At 40.9% G+C, this 27,189-nt stretch overlaps 1 protein-coding gene across 1 annotated transcript in view; it reads left to right on the top strand.

Annotated features, from left to right (window-relative positions):
- The window catches only part of HTR2C (5-hydroxytryptamine receptor 2C), a 95,757-nt gene extending 85,978 nt beyond the window's left edge, over positions 1-9,779 (top strand). Inside the window, exon 4 of the mRNA XM_075539274.1 lies at positions 8,944-9,779. Within this exon, the coding sequence (XP_075395389.1) occupies positions 8,944-9,779 (836 nt within the window). The remainder of the gene's footprint in view (positions 1-8,943) is intronic.
- Positions 9,780-27,189: the final 17,410 nt, after the last annotated feature.

Genomic DNA, 27,189 nt, shown 5'->3' with positions numbered 1-27,189 from the left:
CTTCTGCCTCACGGTGACCATATACAGGGTTTCCACCGCTAAAGACATTTAACAGTTTCAGATAGCCTCATCTTCCTCCCTTGGAGTGTATTGGAACCACCAACCTTGTATTTAACAGTCCAATGCCTATCCCACGGTATCACCAGGTGCCCTACAAATTCCAGCGGTTCTGGTAAATCTTGACTCTTTCATTTTACTCCCCAGGTCAATTAGATTGCCATGTTTGCTTGAGATCTTACCTCTGAGCCCCTTTGACTGCCTCCACAGAAGAGACATGTAACTTGGTAGTATCACATAGTTTTTACCTGTTATTTGCTCAATCAAGTATCTAAATGCATTTTTTGTTGTTGGTTTTAAAAATATTTTCAGAGTTTGATTCTTTTCAGCTAGAATATTTATTGGTCTTTTATAAGGGACTCCACCATATGTGGAAAAAGTAGTCTTTTCTTACCACATGTTATCATTGCATATGGCAGGAAGTTAAGTCAAATACCAGCTATACTGATGAAACTATAACTGGGATTATTATATTGTGATGGTGAAAGTATTTACATATAATTAATATGTAACAGAAATTGGAATATTCATCAATTGCAAATATAAGAAATAAACCTGAATAGTAAATTATAGTCTTTATTTTATCACCAATCACATTGATTGATGACTGTAGGCCACAACTATGGCAAACAACTTTTTTCTTTTTCTGGTGCCAAAAATCTTGATGTATAATCTTGATTTATAATGGCTGTCATTATCTGAAAGCGTCAATAGTTATTAGACCCACTACCCTTGTTGTTGTTTGACGCCACAATCAAGTCAGTTCTAACTTCTACATTTCCATTTATAATAAAAGACAACACTGCACAGTCCCATGCCAGCCTCAAAACTGTTCTGTTTGAGACCATTGTTTCAGTTACGGGGTCAGTCTGCCTTGTGGGGGGGGCTTCCTCCTTTTCCCTACTCCTCTACTTTACCAAGCAAGCTGTTCTTTTCCAGAGACTGACCTCTCCTGACACATGTCCAACGTGTATGAGACTGTCTTGCCATCCTTTCTTCTAAGGAGCATTCTGACTCTACTTCTTCCAAGACAGATTTGTTTGTTCTTTTGACACTTCATGATACTTTCAATATTCTTTGCCAGCACTATAGTTCAAATACATCCATTTTTCTTGGTCTTCCTTATTCAATGTTATATGGTCACATGCAAATGAGGCCATGGAAAATAGCATGGCATGAGGCAAGGGTACCTTAGCCCTCAACATCACATCCTTGTTTTTCAATACTCTAAAGAGATCTTGTGCAGCAGATTTACCCAATACAATGTGTCATTTGATCTCTTGACTGCTGCTTTCATGAGCATTGATTGTGGATACAGGTAAGAAAAAAATTCTTAACAACTTCAAACTTTTCTCCATTTAGCATGTTGGTCCAGTTATGATGATTTTGGTTTTCTTTATATGTCCTGCTTTATTTTCTTGTTTTGTTCTCACAACTGCTTCTTGATGCATGTACAACAGCAGTTCTCAACCTGTGGGTCGCGACCCTTTTGGGGGTTCTAACAACCCTTTCACAGGGTCGCCTAACACCATCAGAAATCACATATTTCTGATGGTCTTAGCAGCCTAGACACCACTCCTCTCTCCGTTTCCAGCCTCCAGACAGGCATTTAGTGCCCCTCTGAACAAGATCATCAAGCTGCGACCTGACTGACAGGTTAAACTCCACCCATATCTTCGTACAAGTGCCATGTTGGCACAAAAACACCTAACTATCACAGTCACCAAGGCCATATTTTCCAATTACTGCTCCTTCCTCTTTGTTTCCAACTTTTGCCTTCCAATCACGAATAATTCCCAATGCTTCTTGATTGCATGTTTGATCAGTTTCTGACTGAAGTCAGATTGAATTCTTCAATTTCTTCCTCACTAGCTTTTTTCCATCGGTGAATAAATTTGAATAATATGTGCATTGATTGGCTTCCTTTGAAGGTGGATAGCTATAATCTCATCACAGGCAGCATTGTACTTTATGATTGATTTTTGCAATGTCCTCTGGATAATGAATCCCATGCCATTCCTCTTGATTGTGCTATTCCTGATGTAGTCACTCACATGACTTTCGGATTCACAATGGCCATGCCTGTCCACTGCAGCTCACTAATGCATGCATATTGATCATAATACATTCAATCCATTCCTGACGACTTCCAATCTTCCTAGACTCATACTTCACTCATTCCAAGTTTCAATCATTAGCAAATGTTTGCAGCTGTTTCTCTTTACCTTGAGTCATGTCCCATCAGCAAATGAAGTTAGTTCTAAAAGGCTCCACTCCCACAGGCTTTCCCTAACTGACGTCACCGTGGTAGATGTCACTAGGAGGAATCAGCTCCTGCTGGGGCACAATGAGAGTGTCCTTAGACCTGTGGGGCCCATCCTTTAGCACTATCTGAGACAATGTTCTGCTTGCATGCATTAGGCCTTTGGTGTCTGACAGTATCTCGAAGCTCTGCATCTGGTTTTCAGTCGCTCCTTTCCCTGAACTGAGGAGTTAAGTCCTTCTTAGTTATCTCTTCTCACTCTGGAAGCTCCATGGTGCACTGTGGGTGACCCTGCTGGCATTTGAAATACCAGTGAAATCGCTTCCAGCATCACAGCAACCCACCAGCCACCTTGGTATGACAAACGGACAGGCAAGTGATTATAGACCACTGACAGGGTTACTTAGAATTTCTTTAAATTCTTACAGCACTCACATGATGCTGATTTATTTGCCAAAAGAGCAAAATGTTTCTCCCACCAATTTCTTTTCTGAGATCAAATAACACCAGTGCATCATAACCACTTTTCAGTGATATTTGAGAATTGAATGAGATAGTGCATGTAAAGTATATGGCTATTTATTGCTTGTAGTAATTCTTGAGAATGTCAGTCGAATTTATTTCAGACATTCTTTCTCACCTGAGAACTGAGACAGCGCTGTTTGTATCCTTTTGGTCTTCCATATATTTCTCTGAAAATAATTATTTAATCCTTTGCTGACGACTCCAATTTTTCAGACTCACTCATTACACTCTAAGGTAAAGAAACACGCATATGAGCCTGACTTTGTGCGTTCCTTGTAGGTGTTGTTGAATAACTAATTGTCCTGGCAGAATATCTCATGAAAACAGGTACCTCCCGCAGTTTAACGGTCATTTTCCTTAATCTGCGCGTTCATGTTGATGTTAGCCAATCTATTCCAGAACATTTACTTGGTAGTCTCTCTTTGCTGTCTTCTTAAAAAATCAGGTGTGTGTGTGCGCGCGCGTGTGTGTGTGTTTGGTGGGAGTTTGCACAGCAAATTGGGTTCCTATTTGACAATTTCTGGACACCCTGTGAAGTAATATAGTATTTTTCACAATATGTCAACATTCTCTTTGTGTTCGAGTGGCTCCATTTCCAGTGCTCTGCAGATGCACTAGTCTCCTTGCCCTGTGTCTTCTCATCTTGGCTTTAGAACAATTGCTGACCTTTTGATCTCAGATCAATGTTTTGCAATCTCTTTTCTATCACGCATATTCATCTTTTGGCTCTGTGTTCTGGCTTCGCGCTTTCATTGTCATTGTCTCTACCAGTGGCCTCTTACTTTTGAGAGACAGAAGATTTGTCTCCAATTGTAAATTCTCCGGTGGCATCATTTCATTCATTCCTGCAACGTGTTACAAGATAAATTCTCTTGTCCATTGAATTATTTCTATGGTGCTAGAGTGGCAACTTTTGCTGTGCGAACTTTCTTGATGTTAAAGAAGGTGGTAAAAGATGTTTGTTTTTTTCACACCAGATATACACTTGCACTAACCATAACAAATAACAACCGTGCATCAACTGCTGCCTGGCTAACAAGATGGTAAGACATCCAGTGTAACACATCACACATTTTAAAATATTAAAATCTAAAACCTTTGGTTTGGTCAGAGCACAGGCATCATCAAATAATTGGCATATGACATACATTCTGATTGTTTGAAAGACACTGATCTGTGTTGCCTGAATTCGAAGCTTTAAGACATAAGATTAACATTTTTATAGAGCTGCTGAATTTACTTGCCTTGCAGTAAAATAACTGTAGCTAATAACCCCATTCTTATGGGCCTTAATGAGACTGAAATGATATAATGCATGCAAAATATATGATCCATGCAAAGTACCAGGATTGATAATAAATCATAATAAGCACGTATGCATGATAGCTGATCATAGTAGTAGTAACACATTAGACTCTCAATGAATTTTGAACTATAAGTTTGTTTCTTAGTTAAACGTTTTAAAGGGTACAATCTTATATGGGTAGTAAACATACTTTTATGAGATTAAGTAACTTTACTGCATAATAAACACTTTTCAGCAATTTTTGAAAATTGAATGAGATAGTGCATGCAAAGTATGTGGCTGTGTATTGGTTGGAGCAGTTCCTGAGAACTTCGGCAGAATTTAAATTACAATTTTTCCCCTAGTATTCCAAAGAGGATGATATAGGCTTCTTGAAGCTAATCTCAGAAAAAATTAAGTGATTTCACCTAATAATTCCATGATTTAATGTTTTTATCTGAATTGAATAATACAATATATAAAAGTATAAAAGTAATAGGCATTCTGGTGGTACAATTGCTAAGAACAAGGGTCCCACCTGAAAGGTTTATGGTGCAAATCAATCCAGTGTTTTCATGGGAAGAAAGACAGTTCTACTCTGTCACATGTGTCCCTGTGAGTAAACAGTCGACTGGACTGCACCCAACAACAACATTCAAAAAGATCAAATCCCTGGCTCAGGGCATGGCAAATAAGAAGCACTTAGTAAAAAGTAGTTGTTTTTATCATTGTACTTGTACTTATTGGTACCTTATATTTTTAAAGGTACTTAAGAGTTTCAAAAACATTAAAGATTGCTTAATCATATTTATCAAATTTGCTTAACAGCTCTGAGGTTAACTTCAGCAAATGACATGTGCATTTCAGAATTTTTATGAGAATGAATTAACTAATACATGCAAATGTTTTGTTGCTAGTATGGTAATTTATATGTGTCTCATTATAATATCATTTGAATTTCTACTGGTCAACAAATTAAAGTTTGAAAGATAGTAATATTTGATGCCTTTGCCGCTTAAGTAATTTCATATAGTAATATAGAACAGCAGTTCTCAATGTCTTTGGTGTCAAGAGTCCTCTCTGTTAATAAAGAAAATAAGGACTCCAATGAGCTTTTATTTATATAGATTATATCTATTGACAGTTATGATACTAGACATTAAAGCTAAAATATATATATATATATATATATTTATATCACATGAAATAGCAATAATAGACATGTAATGTTAACATAAACAATATTTTTCAAAACAAAAAATATTAAAGAGAAGACAGCTACTACTTTACTATTCTGCAAATTTCTTTAATGTCTAGTATGGTGGAGAGGAAGCCAGATTTTCATATCTATAGTCTGTATTTTACATGTTGCAAAATGTTGTCTTCACTAAAATTTATAAGGAATGTTCAGTCTTAAAGGAAACTATTTTGGATGAAGAAACCTAGAAAAGTCTCTAAAAGGTTCTCAGAAACCCGCAGGATCCTTGAACTTCACTTTGAGAACTGCTGATGCATGCTTTCAAATTTTTTAAAGTATTAAATAAATAATCTGTGTGATATATGTTTGTTATTGATGCTTCTGTTTTCATTATTTGTACTTACCTGATATTTTCAAAACCTTCCATTTCTATTTGTTTTGTTGATTGCATTCCTGGTTTCTTTTTTAAAAAGACAACTAATCATGGTACAGTATTGGTAAAGTGGTTGAACTCTTAAATAGCACCAGTTTTGCATGGTTTTTAATAAAATTGCTAGATTTAAAATTGACATTTAAAATCTGAAAAGTCAGTAACATGCATGACTCTGTTCTGGCACGTAGGATAGACTCAATAAATGACAGCTGTTAGAATCACCCTTTCTTCAGTATACAGCAAAGTATGCAAATAGATGCCAGGGAAACATTGGTCTCACCCATCTAATAACATCAGCTGCTCAACTGGGATGATTCTACTATCTTATCTTGTTTTCTCTTGAAAATAAGCAAGCTATCTTATAAAGGAGCAAGCTAATCCTATTCCTGACCTACTCTCTGAGGGATACTGACTTCCAATCACAGGGAACCTTCCCCAAGGACATTTAGAATCCTTAGGAATACCTAAAATTATTGTGCATTCCCTGTGGGGAAGTCAATCCATTCCAGCACTTATTTCCTGGGCATAGGTATCTCTACTCTCAGCCAGTATCCCTTGCAAGTCTAAAGAAGTCCCTTTTGAGACCAGTAGGAGATTGAAGTAGGCACAGGTCTTAAGCTTAAAAGCAAGAATTCAGAAGTTTGGCCAGAGTGAAGGTAAATTCTTGAGGCTTACGTGACGTGGGGGCAAGAAGTGGAAAAGTTCCTTGCCCCACCCCACCCCCCTTGACCTTTTGGTCCACCTGCTCGCTCTGTACTCTTCTCCTCATCTAACTGGGATCGCAAATGCACAACAGAGTTTTCTACCATATTCAACCAGAAAATCACTGTCTCCTCTCCAATTGTATTCCAGTGACGAGTCTTTGCACTTTGAAATCCGTCTTTGGCTCCAGAAGTAATCACTTTCAAAGTTAGCAGGGTCACTAAGTCTTGGTGACTTTTTTGATCTTATGGAAGTTTTCAGAAAAGACCCTCCATGTCTTCTTTTTCCTTTTTTCTATTTTTGAGAACTTTTTGAACTATTGTTAGGAAAACATCTAATGATTACCAAAATAGATAAAAATGATATATTAAAATGATATATTCAAGCCCAAAGGACTCATTATGGAGCTTCAAATTTTTATCAGTTATGCACTGCTGGGGTCGCTATGGTGCTGGTACCAACTTGATGGCAGTGAGTGTGGTTTGGCTTTGTATTTCTTCCATATTCACATGCCACTTCTCCTTTCCCCATTATTTTGAAATTAACTCTAAGCATCATAACATTTTATCATCAATATTTCAAGATGTATATCTAAAAATATATGTTTATTTTTATCTACATACATGCAGTATTATTACCACAATTTAAAATCATGAACAATGATGCTTTAATATCAATGAGAAATGAATCATTGTCCAAATTTCTGATTGACTCATGAATGCCACGAATATGTTGAAGTTTGTTTACACCAAGATCCCTATATGGTTTACATAGTGCTATCGCTTGTTTGGTCTTTTAAGTCCTGTAATCAATAGGCTTTCCCTTAAGTTTTTCCTCTTCCAGTTTTTTTTTTTTTTGAAGAAACCCTTATGTGTTTTCTTACTCCCATTTTAGATTCCACAATTCCATAAAATTTTCTACAGCCTAACCCCTTCATTAAAACTTTTCATTGAGGGTAAACTCTCTAGTGCTGACTTCTTCCTGGCAAACTCGACCTGCTCTTTTTGAGATAGCTGTCCTTATATTTATGACTTTGGAAAAAAGGGGTTTTTTTGGGGGGGGGGTTACATAATATCCAGCTGGCAATGATCTTTGAAACTCTTAAGAAATGTATCTTTTGTGGTTCTGTTGCTTTCTGTATTGAAAAGGGCTGTTGAAGTTCTCCCAAGTATATCATTCCAACTTGGTGAGGACGTACCTCTGTGTTCCACTTCTGATGCCTGACACTGTTCGCATTCAGGATCCAAAGGTCACTTTATTAAGATCCAGCAATATTTGTTTGTAGCACCTCCTAATTTTCAAAGGCTTTCCTACTTTCTTGAATGACATACTGTAGGTTCAGAGCTGTAGAGAATGGCTAAACCCCCACTGAATGTATTATTGCATCTTATACCGTCACTTGGCATCTTTCTCTACAAAGCGTCCTGTTGTTTTTAGAAATTTACTAATTTGTATCATCTGAAAGGTTAAACAGATCAGCATTTTTAGCAAGCTCTAGAAAAAGAGGATTAATCATGTTCTCCTCACGGTAATCCAGCCAAACACTCTGTACCCGATTACAGGTGTGAAAACAACAGAGTCAACTTTTTGCTCTTCTTATAGTTCATGTTCTGGCACCAAGATCACCTTCTGCTCCCACCCGCATGGTGACATGTACTTCTTACAAACCTATTGATTGAAGGATGTGCTTAAGCTACTGCCCCTCAGTATTCCCAACCTAGAAAAAATGCTCAACTCTGCATTTCATTCAGTCTCTAGACCTTGAATCAATATTGCTTATATCCTGAGTCTCACAGAAACCCTTGCTAAAACAGGGAGCCCGTGCAGCTTCTGCTTACAGACTACTTCTGCTTAGTGACCAGACTAACTCCATGGCACATTAGGATGCCCATACTATCCCCCCCCCCCTTCTTCCCCTTCCTGCTTATTAACTCCAGAGCTCTCGCGTCCTATCTCCATGGAACTCTAGCATGGACTGTCTTCTTGTTGACCTCGCAAATGAAGGTTATCAGACTATAGACTCATCTCAAACTCACCCTAGGCCACCTTGATGTACTATTATGATGACCATAGGTTGCATACATGTCATTTTGAACTGAGTTTGAACAGTGGCAAGCTAACAGAAGGCCTCATTCGTGCCACTGAGTACAAGTGGGCATATGTTCATTCATTCATTCAAATATTTCTTGAGTGTCTTCTATGAGCCAGGACAGTTCTAGGAAGTGGGACTAGCACAAAACTGCTACCATCCTCTCTAAGCGCGGCCTTCTTTAGAACAATTTAATGATGGTGATTCCCCACATGGGAAAGGCAGCTATTTGTTTCATGCGATCATCCATTCATGCTGTGGAGAGCTGTCAACAAAAAATGAGGTCTACTTCTTCTTTCCAAACATGCAACTATGAGTGTGCGGTTGGACCCACCTACTACACCCGTTTCAGAAGCTATAACAATGTCATACCTTTATTCTAATTCTGCAGGTGTGTCGACGCCGATCCCAGTGATCGGACTGCGGGACGAAAGCAAGGTGTTCGTGAACAACAACACCTGCGTGCTGAATGACCCAAATTTCGTTCTCATTGGGTCCTTCGTAGCTTTCTTCATTCCGTTGACGATCATGGTTGTCACCTACTGTTTAACGATCTACGTTCTCCGAAGACAAGCGCTGACGTTGCTGCGTGGCCACACCGGGGAACCGCCTGAACTGGGTCTGGACTTCCTGAAGTGCTGCGCGCGCAACACCGATGACGAAGAGAGCGCCACAAACCCTAACCAAGATGTGAACCAGCGCCGAAGAAAGAAGAAAGAACGCCGGCCGAGGGGCACCATGCAAGCGATCAACAATGAAAGGAAAGCTTCCAAAGTCCTCGGGATTGTTTTCTTTGTCTTTCTGGTCATGTGGTGCCCGTTCTTTATCACCAATATCCTGTCGGTTCTTTGTGGGAAAAGCTGTAACCAGAAGCTCATGGAAAAGCTTCTGAATGTCTTTGTTTGGATCGGTTACGTGTGTTCCGGAATAAATCCTCTGGTGTACACGCTCTTCAACAAAGTTTACCGAAGGGCGTTCTCCAATTATTTGCGCTGCAATTATAAGGCGGAGAAAAAGCCTCCTCCGGTCAGGGTCAGGCAGATTCCGAGAGTCGCAGCCACAGCTTTGTCTGGGAGGGAGCTTAATGTTAATATTTACCGGCACACCAATGAACCCGTGGCTGAGAAAGCCGATGACGGCGAGCCCGGGATCGAGATGCAGGGCGAGCACCTGGAGCTACCGGTGAATCCCTCCAGTGTAGTTAGTGAGCGGGTCAGCAGCGTGTGAGAAAGAGCAGCACAGTGTTGTCCTGCACTAACACCACAGGTGAAGGACAACCTTCCATTTCTCTGGTCGGTCAAAACTAATGTAAATACTGCTGTCTACAGAAGTGTTTTCTATATAGCTTTGCAATCTTGTACTTTACAATCATGCCTATTAGTGAGATTTAGGGTTCTATATTTACTGCTTATACTAGATTTAAAATAATAAACGTCTTTTGAGTTCGTGAAGAATCGAATGCTGGGGCTGTTCTCCCTGTCCCTTGTTCTTCCTTCCTTTCAACCCGTCCTTCTTTCCACCGTCCCTCCCTGCCTTCCTCGCGCCTTCCTTCCTGGATCCCCTTTCTCTGTGTGCATAAGGAAATGTTGATGTTGATCTCAGGTAGCATTTGCAGGAGACCAGAATGATGCACATGACAGTGGTGACATTTCAACCACACTCAAATTAGCAAATTCCGTGGAATCGTTTCTCCAGGTTAACAGTAAATATATGCTTTAATTTCTTGCTCAACTCATGTACACACATAAATACAGTAAGATAAATTCTGCCTTCTGATCACCAACCACACCGATTGGTGAGTCACAAGCAGAACTTAGCCTTGTTGTTACATATAGGGGCAAAATTTGACATTGTCAGATTGTTGTGTTGGTATTTTACTGCAATGTCTGTCCCCGAACATAGTGGTATTTTAACATAGCAGCTGGTTAACCAGGACTAAAGAAGTGGAAGGATGCAACGAGATACAGACATCAATAGCTTTTCACTTCTTCAGGACAATATTCAAATTCTGATTAGCATTCTGCAAAGCGAACTGGAATTAGTGGTTTCATTCTGGTCCTTAGTAAATACCCAATTCCAGGACCAAACTGGGAGACCAGATCCCAGAGCTGTTTCCCAATCCAGGATTCAATATCAGTTGGGTTTAAATCTCAGGATCCTGGAAATCCGTGTGCTACACACACAGTGAAATTAGCATTTTGAGCCTTATTCAAATATTTTCATAATTATAGTACCTCTATCTATAGGACCTATTTTCGCAGTTCATTCTCGAGTAAAATGTGTATTGGAAGCATAGACCACCAAAACCTTGGAAGTTTTACTTGATTAAGGACTACAGAATTAGGCCCTTAGAATGTGGGGAAAAAAAGTAATTCAAATCAAGCTTCTCCTGAACTCTGAGAAAAACAGAAATTCAGAGTTTCCATTTGAAATTTAAACAAAATTGATCACATTTTCAGATCCTTCCAAACTCTCTAGTGCAGGAAAAGGCTGCAGCTAATTTGTGAAAGTGGCAAGCTCTTCATTGTACTGCAATTATGTACCAGAAGTTTAAAATCTCTGTGAAAATATAGTGCTGTGTTACAATAAGTGTTGGCCATTGTTTCATTCGTGGGCCTACTGCTCTCTAAGAACTCAATACCATTTAATACTTTGTTAGCTATTAAAGGATTTCAAGCATTGCTAAAATCAGACCATTCAATCTATGCTGTGTGCAGAGTATACAAGTGTTTTTCTAGTACCTATATTTCCATGTGTGCCCATTTCACACAACTGTGGATCAATTTCTGAAGAATTCATGATGCTATTTCTTATGCCTGACAGTTACTTGCACACCTTAGAGTGTGCCTCTCTGTTTCTTGAAATTAGTGACTGCAGAATCTGAATTCAAAACCTCCTGGTGTGTGTCCTCAACACACAGCATAGATAAATCCAACAGGCTGTCCTAGGGGCAGTGGGAAAGGTGCTGTATTCGAGAAAACTCATACAGTCTCAACTTGATTTGCAACACTGCCAAATGTCAGTCAATTAACATGAAGGTAAAGTCTACCTGCCTGTTAGCGCTGTCAAACTGCATGTGAAAACATTTATATGAAATTGAATGATTTTGAGCTCTTAATGAGAAGAAAATGTCTGAAGAAACACAGCATGCCCTTAGCATGAATTCTGCCCATACATATGGTAACCTGCATGTGTGCCATGTATATTGCATGAATCCATCGACTTGTATCAATGTAGGGCAGGGTAGCTGATATTAAAAAAACTAAAGAATATTCTTCAGCGGCCCTTAAAGAGACCACACATTCAGATGAGAAGGATTGTGAATAATAGAGAAAATAGGAAACATCTGATTTCTTAACTATCAGGGCAAGCTCATAGCACATGTTTTACAAAGAAATAAAATATAAACCACAAATTTTCAAAAGCACTAGCAATAAATTGAATGATAATAGCTTATAGCACATTTGTTAAAAATTCCTCTGTCATCAAGTAGTACTTAATAGTATCAAACTCAATAATTATCCTCAAATTGTGTGCTATTCGTAAATTCTGTGAAGTTTGGTATGAAACTAATATGCTCATTTGGATATAAATCTTACAATTCAATGTTAAATCTACAAACTTTTATAAATGTTTTAAAAAAAAGTCCATGTAATAAATGTGAACGTGGTGAATTTACTCTCCAGCGAATCATTTTGATGTATTATTATATATGTATATCTGTGTATGACACGTGCAACTGACTGCCGTAGGTTATTTTCTGTAAATCTTTTCCCTTGTCAAATGGTACTTTTTGTGAATGGTTACAAAGTGTTGTCTTACTCCTGGTTCTTGTATGTTCTCCACTGCAGGTTTTTGTGATACTTCCTATTAATTTATTAAATTTATTAAATATTGTTTAATATGTCCCGTGTCTTTTTTCCAATTATATTTGGATGGGGAAATTTGTCGCTTCATCCCTTTTTCTTTGAAAATTACAAGTTCACAAAGACAAATATAACCAGAAAATATCACTATTTCTGATTAACTACAACACCCATAGGAAGGACAATTAAGAGGTATGAGCAGAAACAATATCAAGACAAGCATCTCTGACTTGTCATGTACATAATTACTCTACCTCCACATGATCTTTATTGCCTTCCTTACCCAATCATTGGCTTGTTGGTTTTGTTAGGTGCTGTCATGTCTGCTACAACTCACAGCGACCATATGGACAGCAGAACAAAACACTGTCTGGTCCTGCACCTTCCTCACAATTGTTCTTATGTTCGAGCCCATTGGCCTAGAGAGGCCATATGCTCTCGGCCTTATTACTGTATTATTTCCACTGAATGCTAAGATCCCCAAGCACAGAAAGGATCGTGTCTATCTTACTGATTGCTTTATCCCAGCATTTACAGTCATTCTCCATTTAACAGATATTTAGTGAATAGCAACATATGTAGGCATTGTATTATCTGTTCATGTTACAAGGAGGCATGCAAATTCCCGTTCTTCGGTCATGGCATTGTGGCAAAATTGTGTTTATTTACCTGTCACAGATAGCTTTACATACTTCAGTCATCATTAACTTCTTATCATGAAATAGCTACTCTGTCCCTCCATACCTGGAATGAGGAATTGGCCTTCTCTTCCAACACTTCCACTTCCTGATGCTGGGTGAGACTAAAAGATATTGGAATGGCTTCAGGTCCTTGAGAAGGAGGCAGGAATATCTCCTTCCTTACAGACACAGCTGGCTGACACCGACAGTGGGCACACTGGAAACAATAGGATCACTGCTGCCGACAGTGAGGGAGGGAGAGATATCTGACCTAAAACAGTCATCAAGTAGCAATAAAATTTCTTATTAAAATGGACTTGTTTTGATTCACCTCTCTCACAATACACTTTGAAATGTTGAGATCCATTTTCCCATGTATATTCTCCCTAAACATAATTCAGTATTATCTAGAGAGGTGCTGGATATATTAGGAAGAAATATGTTTTGTAGGCAACACCAACAAGAGTGGGTAGTATTCTCAAACTCACTGACATCAAGGCAATTCCACTTACAAGATCATTGTGGTTCCAAAATACAGTGCTCTTTTAAATAGCTCAAAGAGATCCATGAGTGACCAAGATGCACGTTCTGGGACAATGATCCGCTACGGGGTTATTGGGAAGTACTGGGATCCATATCCAGAGGAGGAGAAGAAGAAAAAGGAATTGGGCAGAGACGAAGTTGGCTACAATACAGTTACAACAGTAACTCTGATCCCCCTTGTGGGCTTGCAATGTGAAAAAATCCTGAGTGGTCCCACATTAAGGCGTGACTTGTAATTTTATGTGGCTGCCCCCACCCACCCCACACCCTGCCAGGAGAGATATGTGACCTTATACCAGGTCACTCTCTACAACAGAGGAAACTCCCCAAACGGATGAACAGTCAGTCCACAGATTTTTCCAACACCTTGTGGATAAACCTACATGCATAGCAGATAGTATACTCGGGTGGAAAGGATACATCACCTAGTTCACCATATAGCAAAAAACAATCTGGTTGATTATCTCTTCAGACAAAATGAGGACAAGTGGAGGTGAAAGAAAATACGAGGAGCTTCAAAAGGTTCAGGGAAAATTGGAATTAAACTTCTTGAGATACCACAGACAAAATAGTTCAAGGGGACCTCAAGACGTTTAATGTGTTTTCAATCCAACCGCTAACTAGGATTCTTAGATCTCAGAATCTGATCTGGATAGCGTAGACCTTGCTGCATAATGAACAGTCTCAACGTTGCAGTGTCTTAGCAAGACACATGTTCAATACAGAGGACCAAGGCACCTCTCCTTATCATCGTTCCTCTAGAATTAAAAGGTTGATCGAGGCCCCGTCTTGACATGTGCCTCTATGTTCCCCGGAACTTAGTGAACTTACCTGTTTCTTCCACTAAAACAAACAGTACCTTTCATTTTCCCTGCAGTTTTAATTTCATATCCCAAAACATTACCTATAATATTATAAAACTATATTCTTATTACTAGCCATACAGATAGCATATTTCTTCACAAATAACAGTGTTATAGTTTTGTGGAAACTCCTCACACCTTAGTTTCCTATAAGTGGAATAAGCAAGTTATTTTTGCGGCAGGGGGTGAAAGGCCTTATCTTAATAATTGTGATCCTAATTTCTAATAGCCTTGATCTGCCTTCCTGTCAATTCTAACTTTACTCTAACTGAAAACCTACTCTTATCATTAGCTCTATCACTTCCCATGTTGTTAACATGCCTAAGGATTGACTCTAAGGAGCTCTTGCAGTATAATTGGTCTTCTAACCACAAAGTCAGTAGTTCAAATCCACCAACTGCTCAGGAGAAAGCTTCAGCTTTCTGCTCCTATAAAGATTTACTGTCTCAGAAACCCTCAGAGGCTGTTCTGTCCTATAAAGTTGCCATGAGTCTGAATTGACTTAATGACAGTGATTGGGATTGAGGTTGGGGGATAGGGCTGAATCTAAACTTACTTCTAACCTTACATCTGAGCTGAAGCTCTACCACTAATTATTCCCATTTCATTCTGGAAAATTCTGTTTCGAGACCAATTGTGTGAAGCCAAACTAGAAGACACAGAAATAAACTTTATAATCTGTTCCTTGCTGTCTTTTCCAAGAGCACCCTATAATTGTATTGTTAATTTTATGATAATTATCATCTACTAAGCACTGACAGTGTGCCAGCCCCAAATACAACCTGAGGAAGTAGGCAAATATGTTATTACATTTGCAGTAAACGTCCATGGAGGGTTATATTTGACCCCTTCTGGCTCCCCAGTATTGCCACAAGGTGGTGGTCAGACAAGGAAGCCTCTGTGGTCCTCCCTTATTTACCTATTCTGACACCAACCATTCCTCCCATGCCACTCTGCATCTGTCCTGGGTTGGATAATCAGTTGCAATGGCCACACAGAACTCACAGACAATAATCACAGTTAAGGAAGCTTATTATTGAAGTCCATAGCTTACCACTAGTCAGGATGAGCAAACAGCAAGGAAGGATACAGTCATTGGTCTCCTCAGCCAGGAGCCAAGTTCTTAGTCTTTCAGCCATGTGGTCCCTTGACCTTTTCCTCTATGGGCCAGGAAGCCAGCCTGCTTGTCACTCTGTCCCACAGTAACATAGTCTCAGGTCAGATAAGGAGAAAACACATAAACTCACTGCCATTGAATCAGTATAAAAAGAAGGCACTCATAGTCTCAATGGGGCACCTCAGCATCGCCAGGCCCAGTCTCTGGTGCATCTGGCCTCAGTTGGATCCACGACTCCAGACAGAGATCTTGAACGTACTCTTCCAAGGTCCTTGGGTTTCTCTTTCTTCCACTGCTGCTTCCAAGATGGCTCATTCTTACAGTCGGGTGAGTGATAACAAAAACTGACCAATCCTCTCTATTAGTATGACACACACCCTTTTTGCATTGCCCCACCAAATCATTTGGTGGGAGCTACAGAGACTTGGGTGAAAGGAGCCATACAACTTTCCTTTAGTTTTTTAATGCTTCCACCCCACCCCCCACTATCATGACCCCAATTCTACCTTTCACTGGTACAGAGAAGAGCTGGAAACACAGGGAATCCAGGACAGAGAAACCCCTCAGGACCAATAATGAGAGGAGCAATACCAGGAGAGTAAGGGGAGGGTGGGGGGAGAAAGGAGTAACTGATCGCAATGCTCTGCATTTAACCCCCTCCCTGGGGGACAGACAACAGAAAAGTGAGTGAAGGGAGACACTGGTCAGTCTAAGCCATGAAAAAAATAATAATTATACATTGTCAAGGTTTCATGAGCGAGGGAGGTTGGAGACTGGAGAGGGAGGGAGGGAGGGGGAAAATGAGCTGATACCAAGGGCTCCAATAGAAAGAAAATGTTTTGAAAATGATGATGGCAACAAATGTACAAATGTGCTTGATGCAATGGATGGATGGATGGACTGTGATACTCTTATCTATGAGCCGCCCCCCCCCCAAGAAATGATTTTTTAAAAAAGAAAGGTCACTCAACCACAACATTTAAAATCTCTATTTCACTGTTGTGGAAAGGGAGGTTCAGAGAGGCGACGGGTCTTCACTTAACTCACTTAATACTATAAAGAGGCAGAGGTGGCACAGTCTGGTTTCAAGCACGTGCTTTTCCCAGTCTGGTATACTACTCATTCTCTGTGAAAGTAAAGAGGTACAACTGGCTTTCCCTGACCAGAAACCCAAGCATTATCCAAAACATTACCACTTCAAAACCGGATAAGGGAATCCATGAGAATATAAAATGAAGACAAAGCTTTGGAATTCCATTCACTCCTGTCACTGAAGTGTCTTTTCTATTCAAAATAAGTGTGTTGTTGTTAGGTACCATTGAGTCAGGTTTGAATCATCCTTCAGGGGAACAAAACACTTCCCAGAGCTGTGTCAGCCTCACATTTGTTCAGATGTTTGAGCTCTGCGAAGCAGCCACTGTGTCCATCAATATATCTTGTTGAAGGTTTTCCTCATTTTTTTTTCTTCACTGCCCGCTACTTTACCAAGCATGTTGTCATTCTCCAGGGGCTTGTCTCTCCGGTTGACACTTCTCTCCTGCCAAGTCTATACTCTGCTGTCAGCCCCTATCATGAGAGAGCCCTTCACTTCAGAAACTGGAAAGAGGGCCAAAGATTAAACAAACAGCTACTAACATGAGATTCAGAGTGGAAAAAACAGCTAGAAACACCCTAATGGCACCTCTTTCAGAAGCCAGCTGGTGATGCTTAAGATGAACAAGAATGTGTATTACTTTCCTAGGTCTGTCATAACAAATCACCACAAACTCAGTGGCTTCAGAAAGGGCAGAGGTCTATTCTATGCCATGTGAAGAAACCAGAGATCCAAAATCAAGAGGTCAACAGAGCTACACTTCCTCTCACATCTTGAGGGGACCGTCCTCTTGTCTCCTCCAGTTTCTGAGAGTTCCTGGCCTTTTGCACCATTCCAATTTCTGCTGCCTTTCTGGTTCAATGTGTCCTCTCAGCCTCTTATGAGGCTATGGCATTTGGATCTAGGGCCCATCTTAACCAATTGCCCTATTTTAAAATAAGGTCACATTTTGAAGGTCCAGATGGAAATTAATGGTGGTGGTAGGGCGGGCACGGGGAGAAATACTCTATGCAACTGACTCCAAGGCATTGAACCCCAACAAAATCATTGTAATGAGGAAGATTATGTTGTTGTTGATGCGACTCTAATGCCAAACAAAATAAAAGGACAATTTTAACAGGGGGGTGTCCTAAACTTAGCTTAGTAAGTCCAACCTTAAAAGGACAGGTGATCTCATTTAAAGGTTTAATCTCATTTAAAGGTTTAATGCAAAGGTGAATTAGATCACTTTTAAGCATAGACCAGCTGGTGTTTTCTGTCTTCATCAACAAACACCTAAAGGGAATGAGAGGGGGGACCCAGAAGACATTCTTTTATTACTACCGAGGAATGTCTTTACAGAAGTGGCAATAACTTGCCTGAAAGTTACTCTTAGACTAAAATATGTGGGAGTGTCAATTGTGGTTTTACAGGCCTATGAACTCTCAATGAAACGTTGGAGTACAATTGTCTTTCAAATCCCGTCATTAAATATGTACCCTCTAAGACTCATTTCCTCCCTCTTTCTAATCCGTAGCATTGTTGTTGTTTGGTTTATGGATTTACAAAATGGAACTTTTTAACATTGCTGCAATCCGCGTGGCAAAAAAACAAGGAAGGATTTCTTTGGAATTTTTAAAACAATTTTCACAGTTTTATTGAGGTGTAATCTACAGGCCTGGGGATGATGATGAGTGCAGGATTGCCTGACCCCAAGTCTGAAGAATGCTGGAGAATGATAGAAAGGTTCTAAAATGAGAGTCTGGTGGTTCTCTCCCAGCTCTATTGATTTGTAAAATGTTGGATTTGATCATGACACAGAGAGTCTGAAGCATTTTGAGTTGATGTACTGCAAGTAATTCATTACAGCAGGTGCTGGATTTAAAGCGAACTTCTCACTGATTTTGGCACCCCCGAACAAATAACACGTTGCCACTGGCGCTTCGGGGCAATGAGGCTTATCTAGGTGAAAAGCAAAGGCTTTGGTAAACCTATTGGCTTCTTTCTATCTCTTTTTTAAAGCCACGCTAATGCTGTGCTCTAGCCTACAGGGATGTTAGAGTCTTCCCAATTGCCTCCTGGTTCGGTGGTCCCGATTCGGAAATGGCTTATGAAAATGCTTCAAACACATGGAGCGGCCAGAAGCACACACCTTTATATGCACACAGATTCTCCGTCCCTCCTCCCGGTTTCCAAAATGACTTCACGGGGTGGAAGTTGTCCCCTAAAAAATAGCTTCAACAGAATTCCATTGTATCATTCATTTTGCTCTTGTTTTTCTGCTTCCCTTTAGGAAAAATAAATTGCCTCCTTTCTCTGCCACAAGGCAATCAATAGCATTTCTAATCCCCAATGCAAGCCACTTTCTTTTTGGTGGTTAAAGAAAATGTGAAGAAAGGGTAGAGCGGACCCTCAAAGTGATATTACCTGCATACTATGTGCCAATTGAGGTCACCGAAGTCACACAAATGTCTTTCCTCAGTATGCTTTTCCCCAAAAAAATCTCCTCAAGTTTTCCAGCTCAGTCTTCCATTGGAACTCTCAGTAATACTCCAGGATAAAACTTCCTGCTCTGCGAAATTATTCATTACAAATTAATAATCGAGCATAAGTAAGCCTGTGCTTACTTGCTTAGTAGGTCCTCCAACACTGTCAGAAATTTTACATTTGAAAAGAGATTTTGATTCTGAAGGAAAGTAGTATGGGGTTGAGAAAGAGGCAAACACCAGCCAAACCTAGGAGAATTTTGGATGTGGTATAAATTTAGGAAACTGTTCATTACAGATTTATAAGAAAGCAGAAGTGAGCCTATACTTACCTTGTTTCTTGGATACTCTGACAGTAAATCCAAGTTCTTTACGTCAGGCATGAGGCAATGCCTCCACTTTGTCTCAAAGATCATCGGGAAATCTAACGCTCTCCAGGCTGTTGCCTGTCTCTGAGAAGTGTGATCTCAAGAGCCGGGTCAAAAGCAAAAAAACAAAAAAGAATTTCTGTGTTGTTCCAGTTCTTAACTCTCTGGGGTAAAGGGTCTGTGAAAAGAAGACCCTTAGCAGCCTAGTTGACACAGTGACTGTAACAGTAAGCTCCGACATGGCAACTGTGAGGATGGCGAGGGACCCAGCGGTGTTCTGTCTTGCTGTGTTGCACATGGGTTGTTAGGCGTCTGAGCCAACAACAACAGCCACACTTGGGCTCTGGTAGAGAGCAAGCTGGAGCAGGTGATTTCCAGAGGAGGCCTATCGAATTTGAAAGCGGAAGATGGATGCCTGCCTTCAAAGAAAAACGCCCGAATAATCCTAAAATGTAGGACTACTTTTTATATTCCTGCAATATTTATTACCAATAATAAGTAAAGCAGGATACATGAAAAATCAGTAATAGGGACCTTAGAGGCAATAAATGCAAATAAAAGAAAAGCAAAGAATAAGGTCTTTCCCACTTTATAATTTTCTCTCTCTCACTGTTAAACAGGGTTCTCTAGAGAAGCAAAACCAAACTGCTAATAATTTTACATATATTTATATAGATAGACAGATAACATAAGAAACACACAGTTAATTAATCTATAAAGCAGTACAAATGACTCAATGCAACTCACTCCCATAAGAGAGCTGTGAGACACTGGCAGTCCTTAAAGTCTTAAGGGCTGCCAGGTAATCCTCTGTGAGCAAGTCAGGCTATCGGGGCACAGGCAGCAAACAGCAAGGCAGGTCACCAACAGTCAGCCAGATGACAGGATCCGACAGACCCCAGCTCAAGAGATGTATGTTCTGATAGTGTGGCGAAGCAGGTCTTGAAGGAATCTCAAATTACAGTGAAACAGTCCACAGATTAGTTGTCCCACAGGTAGTGTAGCTTGCAAATGGAGGCACAGAGCAAGCAAGGCAGCTGCTCACTGGTTCGATGATCAAAGAGCAAGAGAGAGAGAGAGGCAAGGCTCACGGAGCCATTTAGCTCTCTGCCCTTCAATTAATGCCACATGTGTTCATTCGCCACGTTGGCACAATAAACATTAACTATCTCACTGGGGCAACTCTTTCACCCCCTTATATCACTTACACAGTGGGCTACTTTCTTCAAGGTCAACAGTTCAAAACCAGCAGCCACTGTGTGGGAGAAGATCCACAGGGGCAGATCTACCCTGACCAATAGGGTCACTATGAGTTAGAATCAACTCAATCAATGGCAATGTAAGGTAGTCTCCCTAAGAGGCATGCCTGGGTGTGTCCTTGATGAAGATCACCAAATCGGGGTAACAGAGTCACTAGTCATGCCCTGATTGAACCAGTTTTCTAAGCACTTCCGTGTAGCATAACGTGTGATCTAATCATTGTGTCATTTTCAATTCTGTAGTCCCACCTATAACTGGAATGTTGGTCTGCAGTTTCCTCTTCTCTCTCATGTCCTTTTAGAGTCCATGAATCTCAGCAAACCCGTGGACACCATTATGACCTCGTGCTAATGGTCTCCTCCCTCTGGATGATGTGTCTTGGTCTCAGTCTTGGTTCTGTTTAAGATGTAATAAATGTTCTTTTTAAAATTATAGTTGAGATTCAGGGTTTATGTTGTGCCAAGAAGGAACCCTGGTGGTTTAGTGAGTTATGTTTTGGGATGCTAACCTCAAGGTCAAAAGTTCAAAACCACAAGCCACACTGAGGGAGAAAGATGAGGCTTCTTAGTCCCATAGAAACCCACAGGGGCAATTCTACACTCTTCTATAAGGTCACTATGAGTCAAAACAGACTTGATGACAGTGAGTTTCTTTTTATCAGGGTTTTGTTTGTTTGGTTTTTGCTGCCCTAAAACATAGCTGACTGCAAATTGAAAAGCATTTATTTAAAAAGAAACTACTAAACATTAGTAATAATTGTGGCAGTTTGTGACATTTGATCCAGAAATCTGCTCTTACCCTGTCTCATATTCATGCTATATACAGAAGCTCTGTTCTGGGGAGTGTACTCAGGAAGATGGAGGCTCCCTTTTCTCCTGGCACCAGTCTAGTTCTGCTGCTTCACGCCAGGAGGGGCAGGGCATTGGACGTTGCTAATTTTTCTGCCTTCCTAGCTCTGTGCTAGTGAAGCTCTGTTTTGGGGTAGGGAGAAAATCTGATAAGACTGAACTCCTGTCTCCCACTCAGGTGCCATTCTTTCAACAGAGACTCTATGTAAAGCGCTGCAGACTGAGAATATTGGAATCCCAATTCCCCCTATTTAACACCTGCTGCTAAAGAGGAACTTTCACATGGAACGAAGTACGTCAAGAAAACTGGGGGCTACAATGGAACACAGCTCTGTTCACCAAGGAGGAATTGCATGTCTGTAGACTAAGATATACCATCCACCATTGCTCCTCCCCAACTCTCATTTATAAGGAAGGTAAAGGTATCCCTCAGGGAGAAGCAGGAAATAATTTTCATCTCCAGCTTCAATAGAGTAGCATAGAGGATTTGCCAAGGAAGAGGGGTAAGTCATAAGTACTGGCAGCTTCAAACCTCTGCCTCAGGGACCTCCCAAACACCCAACCCACTGCCATCGAATCATTTCTGACTAAAACATGGAGGAAGTCATTGTAAAATGCATTGTCCAAAGCAAGAGAAATTTTTGTTGTTGTGTACTATCCATTTGGTTTTAACTCACACTCACCCTATATGACAAAGTAGAACTAGCCCACGGGGTTTCCTAGGCTGCAAGCTTGATAGGAGCAGATTGTCGGGTTGCTTCTCTAACCCAGTGACCAGCTAGCGGCCAGCAATCAAGAAGAAGCTACTATCTCCATGAAGCTAGTAGCAACAACAACCAAGACAGCACAAAGAAGTGTAACAGGGAAAAGGGAACATGTGTCAGGGAAAAATGAGGGAAAGACATGACTCAAAAGGTCCCTCCTAGGCCTCAAAGACCTAGAACAAAAATCATATCAGTGTGAAAGAGGGGATGTGCCGAGTGGAGACCCAAAGCCCATCGATAAACAACTGGACATCCCCTTACAGAAGGGTCACATGGAAGAAATGAACCAGTCAGGGTGCAGTATAGAACTACAACTTTCCTATAGTTCTTTCATGCTTTTCCCCACCCCAACCCCACTACAATGATCCTACTTCTACCTTACATATCCGGCTAGACCAGAACATGTACATGGGTATAGAGAAGAGCTGGAAACACAGGGAATACAGGACAGATAAACCCTTCAGGACCAATAATGAGAGTAGCCATACCAGGAGGGGAAGGTGAGGGGAGAAAGGGAAAACCAATCACAATGATCTACATATAGCCTCCTCCCTGGGGGATGGACAACAGAAAAGTGGGTGAAGGGAGACAGTGGTTGGTGTAAGACATGGAAAAAAATGATAAAATATCAAGGATCCATGAGGATAGGAGGGGAAATGGACTGATACCAAGGGATCAAGTAGAAAGAAAAATATTTTGAAAATGATTATAGCAACATATATACAATATGCTTGACACAATGGATGGATGTATGGATTGTGATAAGAGCTGTAAGAGCCCCCAATAAAATGACTTTTTAAAGAAACAAAATAAAGATTCCTTTAAAAAATAATGTGTGTCCGACCTTGAGATAAAACCCCAAACTATTAGGGCCATCAATGAGGAAATTGGGACAAATCTGAGAACCTTGGCACAAGGATTACATAGGCTCTCAGAAATAGGGCAGGATCCAAATACAGAGGAGTCACAAATTGACAGGTGGGATATACTGAAGATAAATCACCTGTGTACATAGAAAGAATTCACCAAAAGAGTAATAAGAGAGCCCACCAACTGGGAAAACATCTTTAACAATGACATACCAGACAAAGGCCTTATTACTAAAATCTATAATAGTTTGCAAGCTTACAATAAGAGAAAAACTGTCCACTGAGGAGGTGGGCAAAGGACCGCATAGAAATTTTACAGAGTCTGAAATCTAAATGGCCAACAAACATATGAGAAAATGTTCCCGATCATTAGCCAAAAGATAAATGCAAATTAAAACAACTATGAGATACCACCTAACACCCTCAAAGATAGCCCAATTCGAAAAATCAGAAAGTAACAAGTGTTGGAGGGGCTGTAGGGAGACAGGAACTCTCGTTCACTCCTGGTGGACCTGTAGGTATATACAGTCACTATGGAAATTGATCTGGCGATATCTAAAACAGATGGAGATTGAGCTACCATATGACCCAGCAATCCCCCTACTGGGCATATACCCAGAAGAGGCAAGAAACAAACCACAGCCAGACATCAGTGCACCAATGTTCATCACAGCACAGTTCACAATTGCAAGGAGTTGGAAACAACCCAAATTTCCATCAACAGACAAATGGGTCAAAAAACTGTGGTACATACATACAATGGAGTACTATGTCTCTAAAACGCAGTGATGAAGGCATGAAGCACATCACCTCATGGGAAGAACTAGAGGGAATTATGCTAAGTGAAGTAAGTCAAGCACAAAGGGACAAGTATAACATGAGCCCACTGAGGCAAGCTTAAACAACAAAAAAGGCAGGGCATAGGAGAAAAGCTACTATATACACACATCCCTGGGATGAGGTCCAGTAACAATGGCAGGAACCAAACCCAATGCAGGGATACATACCAAAGCTAACTACATAAGAGGGGGAAAGAAAGAGAGAGAGAAAAAGACATGGGATGGGGGGAGAGCAGGACACTAACCCACCCAATGGGGAAGGTATTGTTTATATCTCCACAGGAGGAGAGAGATGCCAGGCTTCAACCTGATGCCAAGATGTGAACACAACATACCGTCATGTACCAGGGAACCAATAGAGAGGTCTGCAGGCCGGCCCCAATCCCAACTATGTGATATCAACCCCCTCAGAAGAATGCACTTCAGAGGACAGCACTGGGGCTACAGCTTGGGGAGAGGGGTGCTTTGGATTGGAGCACACAGGAGAAATGCAAAGGGATGGAGAGGGAGGAGAGGACATTCTGGCCCACGAAGCCCCGAGGATGATGGCCTGCTCAGAGCAGTCAACACACGCATCATAGGGCTGGACCCACCACGCGACATGATGTCCCTCACTGAACCATGCCACTGCAGAGGACAGCACTGGAGTCACATTGTGGGAATAGTGCACGGTCTGGCCACATAATGCTGGGGCGAGGTATTGAGGGCATTCAGCAGAGCAACAGGGGTAGCAGAAAGATGAAATCCCCCGGAGGAAAACAAAGATAGACTTTGGAGACAGAGTGTGGCACCCTATCAAATTCAACTGGAACACACTGGTAAAGACCAACATACAGATCTTTAACTATTTATAAGCTTTTCCATTTTTGTCAGTGGCTTTCTTTTGGTTATTGTCATTTTGTTCTTGTTTTCTGCTGTTGTTATTGTTTTGTTGGTTGTGATTTCCTTTGTTATTTTATTTGGCTTTGCCGGTTTTTTTTCACTTATTAATATATCTGCATGTCTATCTGGATAGGATAGGCGGGATAAACAATTTTGAGATGAAAAAATCGGGAGGAAAGGTTCCAGGGGGATAAGGGAGAAAGGGAGATGGGAGAAAAAGGGGGGGAGGTGACCAACCCAGGAACAATGGAACCACAAGTGAACTAATCAATGGAAGGAAGGTCATAGGACACCTAGTGGGACTCAATCAAGGGCATTGCAGCAGCGAGGAATTACTAAACCCAAATGAAGGCCAAACATGATGGTGGGACAAGAGGGAAGTAAAAAGGAAATAGAAGAAAGAACCAGGAGACAACGGGCATTTATAGAGGCCTAAATACAGGCATGTACATATGTAAATATATATACAATGAGAAGGGAATAGAACTATGTATTCATATCTATATGTTAAGAATTAAGGTCGCAGATGGACATTGGGCCTCAACTCAAGTACTCCCTTAACACAAGAACACTTTGTTCTAACAATCTGGCATTCTATGATGTTCACCTTCCCAACATGATCACTGAAGACAAAGTGGGTACATAAGCAAATGTGGTGAAGAAAGCAGAATGGTTCCTGGCTATCAAAAAATATAGCGTCTGGGTCTTAAAGGCTTGAAGATAAACAAGCGACCATCTAGCTGAGAAGTAACAACAAAGCCCACATGGAAGAAGCACACCAGCCTGTGTGATCACGAGGTATCAATGGGATCAGGTATCAGGCATCTAAGTCCCAGAATAAAACCTTACCCAAGGTGAATGAGGGGTGGGGGCATAGAGTACCCAAGGCCTATCTGTAGACAATTGGACATCTCACAGAGGGTACATAGGGAAGAGATGAACCAGTCAGGGTGCAGTATAGGAACAATAAAACATACTAGTTTTCTCTAGTTCTTTGGTGCTTTCTTCCCCCCAATATCATCACCTCAATTCTACCTTACAAATCAGATTAGACCAGAGCATGCACACTGCTACAGATAAAAGCCCCCAACACAGGGAATCCAGGATAGATAAACCCCTCAGGGCCAACAAGGAGAGTAATGATACCAGGAGGATTAGAGGAGGGTGGGGGGGGGAGGGAAAAGAAATGAGCTGATATCAGGGGCTTAAGTGGGAAGAGAATGCTTTGAAAATGATGCTGGTGGCATATGTGCAAATGTGCTTGGCACATTGGAGGAATGTATGGATTGTGATAAGAGATATAAGCGCCCCCAATAAAAGTATTAAAAAAGTGGGGGAGGGCGTTCCCTGCTAAGATCACATTCAACTATGTTGGTCTGTAAATTTACTCACATGTGCTAGATTACATTTGCTCAGGAGTGGCTAGAGCTGGAACAAGAGAGCTACTAGTGTCTGTCTGAACTTGAGACAAACCTGAAACTATTCTCCCGGCCCCCTTCAAATCTATCTGCAATGGGTAGAAGCTTTACTGGCCCAAGAGTCTTTAAGGACAGCCGATGACAAATCACAAAGGAGCCCTGGTGTCACTGTGGGTTAGGCATTGCTCTGCTTAACTATAGTGCTGGAGGTTCAAACCCACCAGCTTCTCTGTGGGAGCAACACGAGGTTGTGTGGGCCTATAAAGATTTAAAGTCTTGGCAAAGCTCTATCGGGCCACAGTGAGTCAGAATGGACTCAACAGCAGTGGGCGTGACAAATGCCAGCCAAATCACTAACCAAGGCTAACTCAAGGGGTGACTCCGAGGAAGGCAGATTTTAAAATAAGGTGTATGGGGCAGGGGGGCGGGGAGGGAAGCTGTGGGGTACTGAATAATGCCAGCGAGGGAACTTGAAACAAGTGGTTCCTTTGAAATTTTCTCGTTGAAGTAATTACCACACAGGGTTATCTAAAAACCCTACCCTAGCCTCACCCTGCAAGGTGGAGTGGTAGCTTGCCTTGCCAGTGTCCACCCTGCTTCCTCTTGCAAGCTTTCTTTGTGTTCAATTGCTGGGCTTATGTACCTGGACAAAAAGGGTCTTTCCTATATCAATAGACTTATTTACCAAAACTCCAAACCCACTGCCATCAGTCAAGGCCAATTCACAGCGACCTATTCTTAGTGGGAAAAAGTTACCTTCAT

The sequence above is a fragment of the Tenrec ecaudatus genome, chromosome X, assembly GCF_050624435.1.
Source record: "Tenrec ecaudatus isolate mTenEca1 chromosome X, mTenEca1.hap1, whole genome shotgun sequence".
NCBI lineage: Eukaryota > Metazoa > Chordata > Mammalia > Afrosoricida > Tenrecidae > Tenrec > Tenrec ecaudatus.
Note: the sequence above shows the minus strand (reverse complement) of the source record. Positions and strands in the feature narration are given on the sequence as shown.